The following is a 17,767-nucleotide window of genomic DNA, read 5'->3' as shown; positions in this document are numbered from 1 at the left end:
GGACGTAAAACGTAAGCGTAAGAAAATCAACAGGTTGGATTTGCTACTGCTTGCGTCATTGCCTTACGTTCTCGACTGTGATTGGTCGATTTTCTTATGCTTACGTTTTACGTCCTTACGGAATTTTATGTGTGAAGGCCTTTAGCGCACCAACTTCCGCTGCGCGGCGCACGCGCGGCCGCGAGTCCACGACGCGTCTAGTGGATTTCCACAATCGACGATCTACGGGGTTCACTCGGCCGACTACACGGCAACGGCAGCCATTTCGACGCTTCTCGACGCTCTTCCACGCTCCGAATTCGTCGAGGTACAAACTCCATTGCGTTCGCCGCGTTCACAAATTGTTATTGTTATCGTCGTTTATAATCAGCGTTCTTCTTCATGAAACACTCCGCTTCTGTGTAGCGATTCGGTGAGTCCAACATTCTGGCGTGACTCGTCATGCCGATATCTCATTCTACGATATATATACATATCTCATCCTCTCTCTATTTCCCAACGCCGACAATGACAAACTGGATGATGCACTCGGGAAACGTATCATCCTATTTATTATGCGTATCTCCAAGCTTGTCTCTTCTTCGTAAGTTTTTTTTTAGCCGCGCCACGTGCTCGACGGCGAACAATCATTCTTTCCCCCTACAGCTTGCTCTTTTGCCGAGAAACGCTTTACATGGCACGGGATGCAGATCCGTCAATAGCAACTAACGCGAAACGTTTTATGTCTTTATCCAAGCGAGAGCGTAGTAGTAGCAGATCCAATTACGGGGTAATACTTGTAAACTTTAGTTGCTACTAACAACTTCGAATCATTCTTACCAAGTGGGCGAGAAAAAAAAATTAAGCCTACGTTTAAACGTGATAACTCCAACAACTTTTATAAGTGTTACTGAAAATGTAAGAATTTAATTCAGATAAAAGTGCTTTAGATTTTTTATAAAGAAAATGGAGTCAAAGATGGAAATAAGAGCGTAATTCGAAGAGAAACAAATATTTGTGGCAGCGAGACAAGTCATTTTTCTCTCTCTCTCTCTCTCCCCCCGCCCTCTCTCTCTCTTATTACATTTCATGTTACGTGGACTTAATATATGTCGTTGAATTTTCTCTCTTCAAACATACAAACTTACTATTGCACAGTGTTTCCACTTTAGAATTATCTGTGGCTTTAACGTAACATAAGCATTCGTCGAGTACAGTGCGACATATATAGATATATGTGTAACGATTACAATATCTGTAATATTGAAAATGAAGGCATTTTGGCAAATAATGTTTGAAGGGAATAAGTTAAAGATGATAACGGCCAATAATAAGGAGTTGGGCGCAGATGCGATGTATAATTATTGTAAAATTGTTTAGGTACAGTGGGGGGGACCTGATGTATGTTGCAGGGCTTTAGACGACTCGGTGTGTGTTAGGTGCCAAGGACAGATTTGGCCTCCACGATGGATTTTGCACAATGATATGGTGCAGTTAACTTTTCTGCTTCTGCATTTCATTGTTCTTCGCTGATGAGTGGTTTGCTGCTCGGTCATCTTTGTTCTCAATCAACTCTTATCTTTCGTCGTTTTAGCTGAGAAAGAGAGAAAGAAAGAGGGAGAGACAGTGTAAAGAAGAAAGAAGTTTCTAAAGTCTGAAAGGTAATGCTAAATTACATAATAAATTTAGTTTATAATTTTGGAGGAAAGTGTTGTGATTTTACTACACATAGGCGGATTTAATTATCTAGAATAATTCCAAGAGCTCTGTGACCGTCTATTTATATATATATGTGTATATCTCTTTCTCTATGTATGTTATAATTTTACTTTGGCCACATACTCTTTGAATCTTAAGTACAAGGGTAAGTAATTTATAATAACCGACAATTTGCAAAAATAATAAAGAGATTTTAAAAAAACATCATAAACATAAACGAAATGGATGACATTATCTACATTTACATTTACACAATGTCTTTGTACGTCCTCCGTGAAATATATAAATCACATGGATTTCATCTCCAACTTTGACATATTAAATATCAATTTAATAATAAGTTATATAGTACAGAATAACTTTTGCACTAGAAATTAAATCACCACGAGTTGATCTCTTGCAAAGAATAACGATGAAATTCTATAACTTTATTTCTTCTGGGAAAAATTTAAAAAATTCTCAAAACTGCCCTTTTCTTCATTTCAGTTTGAGATTAATTTTTAAACAATAGATGTTTTTTGCAATATTTTATTGTTAATCTAATATTTTTTAGTCTCTGTTAAAGTACTTTTAACGATTAAAGATTCGGCCATTTTTTTACTCAGTTCTTTATTTCGCGGAATATAAAATTGTGTATGTGTAAAGTTGTGTGTGTATATATATACATACACATTTATATATACACACAACTTTGGAAAAAATATTACATAATTTTTCTTAATGAAAGAAAGGTAAGTTTCGATTTGATTAGAGCAACAGGTGTTAAATTTTATTATTTATGCTTTTTGAGAGAAGCAAAAAGAAAAATTTTTATTGTAACATATATTTGTTATTACGACATCGCGGATGTCGAAGATCTTGATGATATTTTCGAATTATAAAATCATAACATTTTAAAAACATTTAATAGAATTTTAAATTGATATTAAATCAGTATGATAAAAAATTAATATCTTTTTATCAACTTCCGGGTAAAAAAAATTAATTAAACTTTTATTAAAGGTATATTATTACGATATTTTTCAACATAAAAATCTTGAAATTTAAATAAAGGATAAAAACTAAACTCTTCAACTAAAAATGTTAAAATTAAAACTGTTGAACGAAATATTCATCAGACTTAATTCTTCCCTAGTCTCCCCTCCGTAAAATACAATTTTACTACACGGTTTATGAGAGCTGAAGATCATTATTCTGGCTTACATTTAACTGCACAGTACGCTAGAACGTGTTGCTTCCATTGAACCGATCATTCTCCATGCAACCTCACTCGTATCGCATCGAGACATAGAGACGTTAAAACTTACATAACAAATATGAAATTAAAACTTAAGCGTAAAAAGAAGACAATAAACATACGAAACTTTGAAGAATAAAAAGATTCACTAATATTTGTTCGTAATTTAATGAAATGATCAAAAAAATTTTATTTACAATTCCATCACAAATTGTGTTAGTCTTGCGGACACGCATACATACAGCAATTTTCGTGCTACATGCTTATCTCTATGATATTTCACGATGACACATACTCATCGAGTGAAATCATCATTAGAAAAAAAACCAATCAAAAAAATTACCCGATAATTATCAATTATCTAGATAATTACTACTATCATCGCTGTTTTCTCCAGTGCGACCAATATACGTGTTATATACGGAGAAATAAAAAGTCGATTTGTGTAGCAGAACAGTTTCCTTTCTCTCTGTTCCATCGAATCGGAATCTTCAACGAGATCAACAATATTTGATATCTGATACAATGATCGCAAATAACGGCTTTTACCTTTACATGATCTTCGTGTAGATCAATTGCGACATATACATAACGCAGGAAGAAAGCAGCAACGGATGACTGAAGTATGTTGATGCAGCCATGATTTATCGACTTGCTTCCATCGTTGCGAACACTTTGGAATCGAATTGCGCATGATGCATTTCAGGTGTACGACGTAGACCAATTTTCTCGATTCTTGTTTCATACGCACGCCATATGCACGTACATACATCGTCAAACCGAAATTTCTTTTAGCTTTTCTTTTTTTTGTGACTAATGCCGACGGAGTCATTCAATATTTTTCCTTTGTTGTACAATAATAAACGGAATCTGACTACATGAGGGAAAAACAATGTATCTATCTGGTGTGTTCGGCGGGAGGAAATCTAGAGGCACCTTTATATTAATTGACCAGGAGTGCTCGCTGGTGAAAGAGAGACAGAGACACGGGTATACTATGTCACGGTCGTGCCAAACCAATTATATATCGATGCGGCTGCAGATTTGGATTGTTTGAACAAAAGGCTGGCGAATACAGTCGTCACTATTACACCTAGCTGGCTGATATAAGATTCGAAGTTTGACTTGCGTAATTTTCATGGTGTTCAAGCTGGACGGAAGTCGCGACAACTTGCATCCACAAACGACCCCCCATCCTCGAGTTTCCTTCGCAGTTTTGAAAACTTTTGTTACATTTGGCAATATTTCTCGATATAATAATTCTAAATGTGCGAGATATTGCAAGTACGCTTTTTAATGCTTCGGCATGTGTCGAAGCAAAATTAAAAAGCATACAAATCTTTCTAAAGCCCTATATAGCAATTAAGCTACTTCACTATAGTTGTAACACTATTCAAGTGTTGACAACAAATAAGACAGTCAAATTTTGCGTAATTCTGTATCGGTACAAAATACTTCAATTACTTACCGTGTGTACATTATTAAATATTATTCTTTTTAGATTGTATTACTAAATATCGCAATGCTACTTTTCAACATTAAGTGATAAAAAAAGACGTGCTAAGTACGACACAATTATTCATCAGTACGTGTCAAGTTTATCGAAAAATAATGTTCAAATTTTGTTATTCTTATTGCACTATTGTTTCCGTTGCTTTATTTGGTCGACATTTGCCTAAAGGATATTGTGACAAGACGTAATAATTAGATAGACATCGTTTTTAGCATATAGATAAGAATTTGGATACAACGTTAATGCAAATCTACTATTTACCTGCACATTGCATCAATATTGCCTGTAATTTCGAATACATGTATTCGAATTCTACCCTTGCAACGCTCTTTGCTAGCTTCCTGCTACAGTGTTTAATTAAAATATACCTAAGAAATATGCTATTAAGTGATATCGCAATCAGATTATACGTGATACATCCATCTCCTCCGTGTGTTGATCTATTCCACGTAATCTTATTAAAACACTCGATGGCGCTACGCTGAGTTGGCTTTTCATTTTCGTCGCAAGCACTTCTAATTACTTCGAAATACTCCTCAAAGCTCTGGTGGGAATCGAATGATTTTTGGAGTATACTATGCGAAGTGTGCTAATAATGTTTCTCCTCGTCCTGAGGAAGATGCCGCTATCGATAATGGGATAAGCGTTAATGCGGAACTAGTGTTACATATTCGATGTGATCGATTCGTTTAATCCGCGAAGGATTTACTTAGAGCGCTTCGATCAAGCACAGCACAATCGTTGATTTCTTTTTTTCTCGATCTCGACGAAAGGACTCAGCAGTTCGTGGCAGATGTGTGGAAGCCGAAGAGATGGAACGGCGTCGTCATGCTCGTCGAAGAAACAGACACGTGTCTGGCACTTCGTGTGCCTTAAAGCAACAGGAAAATGATTTGCCGGTCATTTAATCCAAAAAGATTCTCGACCACCTCTTTCTCTGCGATTCCGAATTTATTCCGGAAAAAAAAATCTCTATGCGTGGACCAGCCGTAAAAGCTCTTGTGGATGAGTTATACAGCGTTTCGAATTTTGTGATGACGATTTTGGTTGTTCGTTTTAAATTTATTCTAACGTGAAAATATATTTGTCATTTTGTCGCAGTTCCAGTTTTTATTGTAATGAATCCGTTCATCTTAGAACATTGGTTTTTTTAATGATTGAGTCGTGGCTAATAATCACAGCCTTGCAACGATGGAACGAGTAACATGTCGATTGCAAATCTGGTCATCAGGGAGTCAAGAGTCTGCCGATCGCTACCTGCGTGGCGTGAAAATTACCAGTTACGGCGACTGCCATAATTACATGCCCAAAATGCGACGACCTCTGAATAATATGCGCAGAGTAAAACTGGAAAATACTCAATGAATCGTTACTCTCTCCCCCCCCCCTTCCCTATTATACTGTCTGTAAATGACAAGTTTGTTTCCTTCTCAATTAATCCGCTAGTTCGAATATTTAAAGACTCAATTGTTAATTGTGAATAAGTGTTATTATTATGAGTAAAAAGAAACTTTTCCTCGTTCAATCTTTAATTTAAAGATCGAACTGTATTTTGCCGAAAAGTTAGTACTTGCGTTTACTCACAAGCGCGCACTACTTTCTCCGCACTTCTGACTCGTGCTCACTCCACTGCTTAAAAGACTAGTAATGATATACATAATAATAATATATTTATAATGAACGCAAGTTATTTCTCCGCATTTAATTCAAATTAATTTACAACACATCGACATCGCAAAACGATCGATATATTTTATTATTTACTTTCCCGCTTCTATACTCCACCATTTAAAGCACTTGGATTCAAAGTTTTACTCCGAAACCCACCTTACATACTTGCATATAAAAATTGTTATTTTCTTTTTTAATTCATCCAAATAATTTTTCACTTAAAGAGCTCGAAAAGTAAGCCATAAATAAAAGTGGACACATGACACAAGATACTTGTAAAGTAATCTTGTTCTCGACGAATGTGTGTGTGTATCTTACATTTACTGGATGTGAAACTTTGTATACTGCAAGTTTGCAGTCCATTTTGCCAGAGATATGTTTGAAGCTTTTTTCGAGGGTGTCTAAGAATTTGTGTAAAAGAATTTACTATTGGTAAAAAAAAGGGAGAAACCAAACACAATGATTGGATTGTTGATGTACGACCGTAACATGCGTGGGTGGTCTGTATGTCTTGGAACGCTCCTCTGCCAAAACTTTGGTGCCAGTGGAATTCGCTGTAATAATAAAGCCATCTCGGGTACACGTGTGTCGGGTATACGTGAGTTTTTAGATGTTTTATTTTTCAAAAAAAAAATGAACACTCGAAGCTGTAGATGCGAAGATAAAAACGCTATACAAAACTTTCGAATAATACTTTTTGTGCATTAACTGTCGCTTTGTTATTTTATTTTAATATAATTTTTATTTTACGATGAGACGGATATTTGTTTTTATTTTATTTGTTAATAATTTTTAAATGTTAATAATTGTTAATTAATTAATTATTAATGTGTCCTATAATGAATTGTTATAATTATCGCTCGATTACATTTAGAATATAAGATTCACTTTGACAATCGCCTTTTTCGAGAGAGTTTCCCCTTTCGAGATAAACGTAAATTAATTTAGACGATTTTTCATCGAGATTGTAAAATCAACATTTTGTAATAATTACAATAAGTAATTTAAACGTATATTTCACATACAATAAAAATGTTTAAAACGCACCTTTTTCGTGGAAATACCAGACGAACACTTTGTATGCACATACTCGATCGCGCATTCTTGCGTGGCCTTTTGCAATTCAGCACACATCGTTAAATATAAATAACAAATAAAAAGATTGCGATAGAGTGTTTGCAATAATATATCGCTTCCCTTTGTGCAAGAGAAAAAGCTACGAGTAGCTTGAATACCAAAAATCATCGACATATATGTTACTCAATTAAGAAGGCGCTTCGTCATACGCTATCCCATTCGTACAATCACATTCGCTTCAATCGCTCCACTGTGGAGAGAAAGTTTACTCGCTACCTTGAAGTAACAACAATAAATTGCGCGTAAACATGAAAATATACAAGCTGTTACAAATGTGACGAGAATTGATTCCTTACGGGATCTAAGTGTCCATTCTAGATAAAAATAGTACGAGGAAAAAGATAAATATATTTTACATACCTTAATTTCTTTAATATAATTACAATTACCTAACGATCAAATAATACGAATAGTTTCGAATAAAAAATAAATCGAGTGAAACAAAAATCATGTATTATCACTGTGCACTTGTCTAAATGAGCGTCCAGATCACAAATCTAAGCATATCGACTAAATTGAAACTTATTAGTTGTTTATTCTTTTGATTATTCTCAGCTTAACTTATCAAAACAATGATTAGTAAGAAATAAGATAAATAGTTGGACAGCGTGCTCAGACAGCAACATTTGAACTGGAATAATTTATGTTCATTGTTCGTGAATTTTAATCTGTTAGAAAAGTAACCAGTTTTCGTAGTTTTCATTCGAAATATCTAATGGGAGTAAAAACAAAGTAAAAGCACCGTTCTCAGAGAGAAAGAAAACAATCAATCTCGTTGAACGAGGGATGCGCTCGGGGAGCTCACTGTCAGCGCTATTTAGCGCTGAAAGCGTCATTCTATCTTCGTTGCCCATTATGCGTCGAAGAAAGATAGACGACAGATTTTCAGCGCTAATAGCGCGTTCCGCAAACGTACCCGAGGCAGATGTAAAAACGAGAGAAACGAAAGGCGACCGAGTAGTAAAAAGAATTTTTAAAAATCTATCGTAATGAGTATATGCAGTGTCTCTAAACTGGCGATAAATATTTTAATGACAAAATGTCCGGGCTATAACAGCTTCCAAATGGGAAGTATTTCAAGATCGCGAGTGACAGAGCTAGAATTTTGCGCACTCAGAGGTGACAAAAGATTGGTCGATAAATGACATGTTTACATTCCAACTTGGGATTGTCAAAGGCACTCATTGTCAGCTCATGAAAGCACACCTATATCACTCATTTTGTCATGCCAGAAAACGCGAAATTCCTAGCCCTGTCATTCGTGAGCTCTATAAATATTTCCAATTTGAAAACTATTATATTCTTGGCATTTTTGTATTAGAATTACTAACATTAAATAATTGCATATAATAATAAAAAATTAAAATAAACGATATCACTAATATGTAAAGCATGTAAATAACAATCTCGTGTAACAAATAACTCTATTAATACGTTAACTTTATTAAACGCTATGCAAAGGAGGGGGCAGGGATGTTGTAATGCGGTGTGAAAATAAATAAAGACATACTTCTGAAAAGAATACATTTTCCTCTTTTTTTTATATAAACGCAAATGTTTGCCAAACGTCTCAACAATGAATCGATTCGCTAAACGACTTGGCGATCGCGACACAGATCTGCCGAAGATGTCTCTTCTCTCCGTCGCTTAATTTCGTCACCTCTCGGTTCGGTTGCAGATACAAGCGTGAAACAACTTTTCGAAAATGAGCGTCATAATCAGGCTGCAAAATCTGGCGTGGTCCGCCAATGCGTTGGACATACGTCAATTTTTCAGAGGCCTGAGCATCCCGGAGGGAGGAGTCCATATTGTCGGCGGCGAATTGGGAGATGCGTTTATCGCATTCAGGTAATTACTGCTACATGAATTCCCGTTGCTCTGAGAAAAAAATTGAATGTGTCAGCATAATGAATATATTTGCGTCTTATTTCTCTGCGTTGTTTACTCAACAACGTATGTACACTGAGAATCGAAAAACAGTAATAGTCCTGAATTTTTGCTCATTTTCAACTTTTAATCTTAATACGCAAATGAGTGATGTGCAATTCCGTAACCATTACTGTTGACCACCAGCATTAAAATAATATGTAAATAATACTTATGTAGCCTAACAGTAGGGCAGAAAACATATATAAATAGTTAGCTCAGCGTTAGCGTACTAGGCTAGTAATCGGAAATCTTAGGTTCGAATCCCACATATAAAAAAATTAGAAAAAAGAACTAGTGGAAAAGTTTTTTTTATTTTCAATAAAATCTTGTACCAAAACCATTACTGGTTTTTATCGTAATGATTGTGGAAATACAGTACTGATTCAATACTGGATTAGTAAGTAACATTCAATCAGTTGATCTACAATATTCATTACTGTAGAATCCGTAATAGTTATTGTAAAATCCGTACTGATTACTGGGAGAATGCTTACTGTAGTGGTACGTAATGGTTACTGTAAGAAAGACTAAAAGTTAAAAACGAGGAAAAATGTTATAACCATCACTGTTTTTCAGCTCTCAGTGTACGCATATCTGAACGTAACACCTTAGGCACTTTATGCGATTATTAAATTGCTTTTTCTGGAGCATAGGTACATAAAATCACAAATCTACAGTCGTAAATTTTTCGAATGGAATTTTACATATGTGATATATTATTTTATATCATTCACATGTATAGCTATTCGTTATTTGTTTTTCATATTAACAATTTATTAATTATTTCTAATAGAAGATAGTGAGTTTTGTTACATAATTGTATTGTGTAAATTTAGTCAGGGTGGATTATTATTACGTAATTGAAAACAAGTTGCCGATGTAAATATATAAAGTAGAAAATAAATCTCTTATCAGTTTTTTTTATTAGTCACATTAATAATAATTATCTTTCTTATTTTCGAGCGTTCTTGTCGCGTGCTAAAAATTGACAAAAAATAATGTCCACGTGTAACACAATATCTGCTCAATGTGAGACAGGTTAATAATTTCTTTTTGTGTACAATTCTAATATAGTAGAAGGAAAAATTAAGACACTAGAATTGTTTTCTTACAAAAGAAAAAATAGCTACGATTCCTAGCGAATCGATGAAAGAAATGGCGATATCGGACAAATCTCGCAGATATATCGTTTCGCTATTGCAGTACCGACGAAGATGCTCGCCAAGCAATGATGCACGATGGCGGCAAGATCAAGGAGATGAAGATCAAGTTGCTATTGAGCTCACGCACCGAGATGCAAAAGGTAATCGAGGCCGCTCGGCAGCAGACTTTGAGCTTGCAATGCATCATGCAAACCGCGCCGGTGGCGGTACCGCCTGTGGTTCCTGGCAAGCAGCCCGGTTCGCCGACAGATAAGAGAGACAAGGATAACGACAGCGAGTCCAGCAAGGAGCGGAAGGATAGGCGCGATCGATCGAGATCGCGGGACCGTTCGCGGTCGCGCGACCGCGATCGTGACCGAGATCGCCGCGATCGGGATCGCGGGAGAGACCGGCGCCGACGGGATCGCAGTCGATCGCGAGACCGTGAACGCGATAGGCGAGATCGGCGTCGTCGCCGGGACCGGTCCAGGTCGCGCGATCGCACCAGATCGCGCGATCGCGATTCCAAGCGGAACGCCACGAACGACAGGCGCAAGGATACTAACGAGGATGACAACAGCGAGGTCGTGTGCGTCGGTCAGTTTCACAAGGACAAGGCGTCTGCGGCTACGTCGAAGAAACCGCTTGAGAACGGCATATGGGAGGTTCCGCCGCAGACGCAGATGCAGGCCGCTCTGTTGGCGCCGAGCATGTTGGGGGCCGGCGTCGCAGCTCTGTCCCAGGACTCGGAGACTCAGCGTTCAGCCATGGCCGGCTTTGGCACCCCTGTTATGGCCCAGCAACCGATGCTGCAATCCGGACAGTTCTCCCTAAACGGTCTTAATGGCGTCGGCAATCTCATGCAACCGCACATGCAGACAATCGGGCACACGGTGGGCATGACGTCGTTGTCGCAGAATCTCAACACCGCCGCCGGTCTACCTAGTTTGAGCGGTCTCGGAACTCGTCCCAAGGAACCCTGGGGTCAAAGCGAGCAGGGAAGAATAGAGCAGACTGGGCGATTCTCCGGCCGATCGAATCAATTCAGTAATCAGGATTACGGGTCCGCGGGCAATTACCGCGGCACCAGGCCGAACAATCCCTTCCTGAACAAGGTGCAAGAGCTCGAGGGCCGTCGTAATCCACACGCGTTCCAGGCTGGCAGCTCCAACTTCAGCAGCTACGACAACGATCGGCCAACGTCCGGCAGAAAGTCCGGCAACTCGAGATTCTCCAACGAGAATAAGAACGGCAGCGGTGGTGGTGGAGGTCATTGCGTGGAAGTGCGCAACATGCCGTTGAACGCGACATACGCGGATCTACGCCACGCGTTCCATGGCATCTACATCAGGAAGGACGGCATGAAGATAATCAACGATAACCACGGTAATCGCGTAGGCATCGCGTATATCAAGTTCGGCAAGGCCGACGGTAAGGAACTCGCGCTGAGCACAACGAGATACGTGCGAGGTTCCGAGGTAGAGGTGCTCGATTTGGACGAGAGTATCTTCGAAAAAGCTGTGAATTCTTACTCGCCCGAAGGCAGGGAGGATGGCACCGACGGCGACATCAGGAACTCTATGTGCATCCTGCTGACCGATTTGCCGTCCTTCACCAAGGAGATGGACATAGCCAAATTGTTTCACGACTGGAAGATCAACGATCTCTTCATTACCAATAGCAAGGAGAACGGTACCACTCAGTATATGGCTTACGTGCAATTCGCGCGACTGGAGGACGCCAAGTCGTCGTTGAGCACACCTCTCAAGATCGGTAGCAAGCAAGTGACCGCGACGGCGATCAGCGAGGATAAGTTCGCGCAGGCGAAGCGCGAGCACGAGCAAACGAGCATGAATCAGACGGATTGTATTCTCATGCGTGGCTTGCCGTTCCAAACGATCGACCGCGACATCTTCGACTTCTTCTCGGACATCGGCATCGTGCCGCTCTGCATTCACATGATGCTCAATCAGCAGGGCAAACCGGCCGGCGAATGCTTCTGCGAGTTTGAATCGGCCGACAAGGCGGAACGCGCGATCGCTAAGAACGGTTTGCCACTTGGCAAAAATATACCCACTATCGAGTTGGTGCCGCGCGTCAAGATGCTCGAGACCCTCGGCATGATGGAGGCGCAACAGCAAACGCAGCAGCAACACTTCCCGATGCAGGAACAGCACCAGAGACCGCCGCGCTTCTCCGGCCCGATGGGCCATATGCTGCGCTTCGGCAACACCGGCTTCGGGCCCCGTTGCCCGCCCGGCGGCCTAATGGGAATGCCGCGTCACATGATGAACCGCCATCCACCGTCCATGGACTACGTCGAGGGTTTCGGTAAGCCCGGCTGCGTCTTATCGCTCGAGAACGTGCCGTTCAAGGCGGACATCAACGAGATTATCGACTTCTTCGGTGATTTTGACGTGAAACGGGAAAACGTGATTCGCCGCTACAACGAGAGGGGCATGCCGACGGGGGATGCGCGCGTGGCCTTCTCGTCGCCCAGCGAGGCACAGCGAGCGCTCAAGGAACTTAAGCACTGCAAGATGCGAGAGCGCACCATATACATGAAAGTGGCGTGAGACCTATCATTCCGCCGCGAAGAGGCTGATGACAATGCATGAACGGATCACCGTCACCGCAGTGACGATATCCGACCGGATCGGACGAAGCTCTTTGTGTGCAGAACAAACGCAATATTCAATAAGATGTAATCTAAGAATTAACATAAGAGTCGGTTTTATATGAAAAAATCCTTGCCAACGAGTGCTCGCAATGGGGATAGGAAATGTACTTTCGGAGATGTACAATAGAATGTCATCTTCGCGTGTGAAAGACTGTACTTCCTTGTTACATTCGCGCCGATCTACATGTACATAGAACGCGTTAACTTTTAAAGGACAATCTTCTTCGTTGACTTCATCTATGCACATCACAATATACCATACCGCCCAAATTCTTTTGTCTATCGTAATTCAAGGCATTTAACCGGTTACTTACTACTGCATTAAGGACTCGCGTACGTCATCGAACACGATCGTAAACGCGTTTAGGATAAAAAATGTGTTCGCTGTTGACACACTTTTCGAAGTACAACTCGACCATACGATTACCAGGGGATATGAACGAATGTACATTATACATGTAAAAATAAAACTATCATTTTATTTTTAATACCATTGTAATACCAAATAACTTTTAAGTTATAGAAACGAAAGAAGCAGAGTACAAAGTTAGAGATTCGAATGATTACGTTTACTTTACATTCGCTGACATGGGCTGAATTTGTTAGAGGAATCCGAAGGTTCATCCGCGGTTCGGATGTGATGTAGGGGGCAATTATGAAAACCAAGTACATGTTGCATATATTATATAATGTATGTACATTAAAATCTTACATATATGTATATGTAAGGTATGTTATTACATATCTTGCGTAATGTATATATTCATGATAATTCATGTGTATATTGCGTACGTTAAATGTATATAAATGTAGAGATCATGCACCATAATCTTATGCGCAATCGTACATACATTTATCGCGACTGGATTTGTGTAAAATAACGAACAATATCAACAGTACATTTATAGACGCGCATCATCGCACATTGTCACAAACTTGTGTTGTAACGTACACTTGAAGACTTCAATAAATTTTTACTCAAATCTAACTCGCCTTCATCTGATGACGTCGCATTAATGATGCAAAAGTCCTATTTCATTTTGACGATATCCACAAGAATTTTCGAGGCACATACAAGTAGAAAAATCAGTTTGATTCATTTATTTATACAAATTATCGTCATTTGTCCCGGTACCGACACAGTTTTTATTCGAAAAACAATTTTTTGGAACTCTTATCGAGAACAATTTTATTTGGAAAATTATCTCAATAATTATTACATCTACCGTTATATACGTATATACTACTTTGTTGATTGCAAAAATAGTGATAATTGTTATTTAATTATTCGTTGAGCATTTAATAAATAGAAATAAATTGCTCATACGAGGAATTGTTTTTCCTTCGTTTCCTGATTTTAGAAAGAAGTTCTCGTAAATGCCATTAAACTTCAAAGTTCACGTGCGTGCAGAAAATTGCGTCGTCAATTTCTCGAAAAATACGTATACGTGGCATGAATTTTTCTTGTCGATTTAATTTAACCGGCTCTAACTCAAATGTATGTCTTTAGCGTTCAATCGGCCGCAGCGTAGCTGTAATGCCGATGGCAAATTTCCTGTTACTGGTACCACCGTAGCCACTGTACCACCGTAAGGGACGGCTCCGTGACGAAAGCCGTGCTGCAGCAAATCGACGCTGCCTAAATATTGAGTCACGGGCTATTTCTGTAGCCGCGCCTCGGCTATAAGCCCGTGACATCGAGCGGCAATGGCGCATTTCAAATTATTGTAGCCTTACTCGGATGCGATTCTTCTGCGTATATATATAGAGTAATAAGCATAAAATATTTAAATTGACAGCAAATTATTCATATCTAACTTAGGCTCGGACGAAGTCCGTCGTAACGTGATAGTCTATGAACTCTCTTTAGTTTTCATCTGTTATTACATTCGTTTGACAAGAACGCAAGGGATTTACCTGATCGACAAAAAATTTGCAAAGTTAGAAAATTAAAATCTTTTCGGATAAATGTACTTGTAATTAGGTTGAAATTACAAGAGTAACAGGGATTCGTGCAGACTAGAGATTTCTCTGTTTAAGTTCAGATGTTAAATTTAAAAAAAATATCGATTATATGTGTAAAATTATTTCTCATCGTAATATTTCACGATAAATAGTCAAATGTATTTACGACAAGAATTTCTTTCCTTAATAAGCTATTTACATACGTTATACATCTCGTATATTTTATAATTTTGTGCAAAGGATATAGAAGTCAAATAATTTGATTTAGTTTCTTTGCCTATTTTGGTTTTCGAAAAATTTCTACATACATACAATTAATCATACTCAATACGCGTAATATGCACATTTAGCACAAAGAAACATTAGGTACCTTGTTTGCCTCGACCTCCGACAAATTGTAGGCATGTCTGTTCCTAATGCAGAGTGATTTGCTCGATTCCATTCAGATTTTCATCGTAAAATACGTTGCATACCTACAGGTAGATTGCGATTAACCTTGCTCTATTTAGATACAGGAAGCTCGGACTTCACCTATATCCGAAACACATTTGGCACACAAAACGTTCCGTGACGGGAGGTATGGCATTCAACATTTTTCATCTCAAATTTTCTATAAAAAAAAGTTGATACAACACGTTTACTTCACTCTCGTAATTTGGAGTCAATTATTATATTACATGTAATATAATAATTGACTCCTTTCAAAATTACGAGAGTGCTCCTTATATAATTATATATAATTAAATAATTTATCGCATTGCCTAACTCGCTGGTTACTACTGTAGAGCTGAGACACCCGGAATACCTTTGTCTGCTTTTATCTCGGGCAAATATTTTTTTCAATCAAGACACCTTAGTGCTTAAGCGAATTACAAATTTTATTTTGAAACCAAATAAATACAGACTTAAAGCGAAGGAGAATTTCTATTGTAATCTGAAAGATTCTGCTCGGGTCTCTCGGATCGGATGGTAGTAACCTAAGGTTAAAAGCTCGTTTACACTCTCCGAATGATGCTTATATATTACGGTTATATAACAATAATTGCTTCCTACGTGGTTGGGAGTTAACCACGCGAGATCAATTCTGCAATCTCAGCGACAACATCGCGTTACATTGTGACGAATTACGTAACCGATATTCGATATCGCGATGCAAATTACGGTGCTGACGATATCTACGCCCCTTCGCACATCTGTAAGCCGACACGATGCAAGGACAAGCTGAAATAGAGAAGACGAGAATGAAGAGCGGGAATCTTTTCACGGGTGAACCCGTGATAAACGCATGTGTTCCGCAGCAGCCTGAAAACAGATTGCAAAAATCTCCGAAAATTGCAAAATCCCAGACAGCACACATATCTAAAAGACATCATAAAGACGTCTTTAAGACGTCTTTTAGACTTAAAGACGTCTTAAAGCTGTCTTTTAGACATGCAGGTGTGCTGTCTGGGATGCGTTGCGAATTTTGCGTATACACAGTAAAAAATAAAATGTTAATGTTAACATTTTTTTACATGTCCCAAAAAGTCCACTTTAAATCTTAAGTTAAAATAACAGTCATCGCGTGTGTTACTTTTTGACAAATTATAAATGTTAATTAATCAACACTGTACTTCGCATTTACGTTTATGTTCTTTCAATCTTAAGTGTGATGCAATAAAAACAGGAAGAATAAGTAAACTGTACAAATAGTTACAAATCAGAATAGTTGAAATAATTTTTAAGAAATGTCGATATTGCATGTTTTTGGTTGATTTTGTGAAATAGTTGTGTTAAAAGAACTCAAAATAATATTCAATTTAAATTAAATAACATACATAAAGCGTCAAGTTATTATGTTAACATAAATATAACACAGAAAAGTGTTACGAAAATAATAACATATGCGTTTTATGTTAATTTCACATTGAAGTAAAGAATCAAGTCTTGGTGACACAAGAACATTTTAACATTTGAACACACGATTTTTTACTGTGCAAACTCTAATTTCGTTTTAAACGCAGTCACACCTGTCATCTCCTTTACTCTTTACCCTTTCTCGTCACTTTGCCATTTTCTTGTAGAGACAACATCTCCTCGATGAGCAGTCTTCTTTAAAAAATTAGAAATCGCAAGAGGGCATGAGACTACTCAGGCGGACGATTGACATTGGAGTGACAACTGATTTCTCATCAGACACCGGTTGATATTCCAGACAATCTTCATCAACGCGACACAACCATTCGGGTGAGTATATCTTCAATTTTTCTTCTGGTTCTTCGGTAGATAGTCGCGTCAAAGAATAATCTATCTCCTCGAAACTTCCTTCGGCGGCTCGGTTATGACTCGTTCGGGAAATTTCATTCGCTATATCCGTATTTCATGTCAGCGCCCACTTGGGATTACGCATCTACCGTTTTAGGTAACGCGGTATTATCGTCACAAACGCATCGCGAGTATAGGCGCGATGGGCATTGCAACAAGTTTCTCTTCTGGCAAAAGAATAAAGTTTAGCCGTGATGGCTTTTACGTGTGTTAATGATGTAACCAGGTGGCACAAAAAGTATGAAAACAATGTCAGACCGTGTTCGAAGAATACAATTTGCAGATAATATTCTAGTAATCTTTAATGTAGTACCGTTCAAATATTATTTGACCATAATGTGTGTGGATTTTAATTATAGGAAGGTCTTACAGCGACAAGAGCATTAATTTGATAAACATACGGTATTCCTTTCATCTCAGGATGATAAAGGCATCGAGTAATATGGACTGTTAGATCCTTTATCGTGGTGGATGTATATGTGGAGAATGCA

General features: G+C 38.4%; 1 protein-coding gene across 3 annotated transcripts; it reads left to right on the top strand.

Moving 5' to 3' along the window:
• Positions 1-203: 203 nt before the first annotated feature.
• On the top strand, positions 204-13,995 carry LOC105569097 (epithelial splicing regulatory protein 1). Of its 3 annotated transcripts, none has more exons than XM_012025282.1 (4): positions 204-412; positions 1,360-1,640; positions 8,935-9,104; positions 10,389-13,995. In XM_012025282.1, the coding sequence occupies exons 3-4, from the start codon at positions 8,962-8,964 to the stop codon at positions 12,901-12,903; spliced, it is 2,658 nt and encodes an 885-aa protein (XP_011880672.1). In that variant the 5' UTR covers positions 204-412; positions 1,360-1,640; positions 8,935-8,961; the 3' UTR covers positions 12,904-13,995. The 3 variants fall into 3 exon arrangements, 2 of the variants coding, with proteins under 2 accessions (XP_011880672.1, XP_011880671.1); XM_012025281.1 differs by having other exon boundaries at positions 205-412; positions 1,392-1,640; XR_001009475.1 differs by lacking the exons at positions 8,935-9,104; positions 10,389-13,995 and adding an exon at positions 5,222-5,810 and having other exon boundaries at positions 213-412; positions 1,392-1,640.
• Positions 13,996-17,767: the final 3,772 nt, after the last annotated feature.

This window comes from Vollenhovia emeryi, unplaced genomic scaffold (genome assembly GCF_000949405.1).
Source record: "Vollenhovia emeryi isolate VEMERY1.0 unplaced genomic scaffold, V.emery_V1.0 DF939126.1, whole genome shotgun sequence".
Taxonomy (NCBI): domain Eukaryota; kingdom Metazoa; phylum Arthropoda; class Insecta; order Hymenoptera; family Formicidae; genus Vollenhovia; species Vollenhovia emeryi.
Note: the sequence above shows the minus strand (reverse complement) of the source record. Positions and strands in the feature narration are given on the sequence as shown.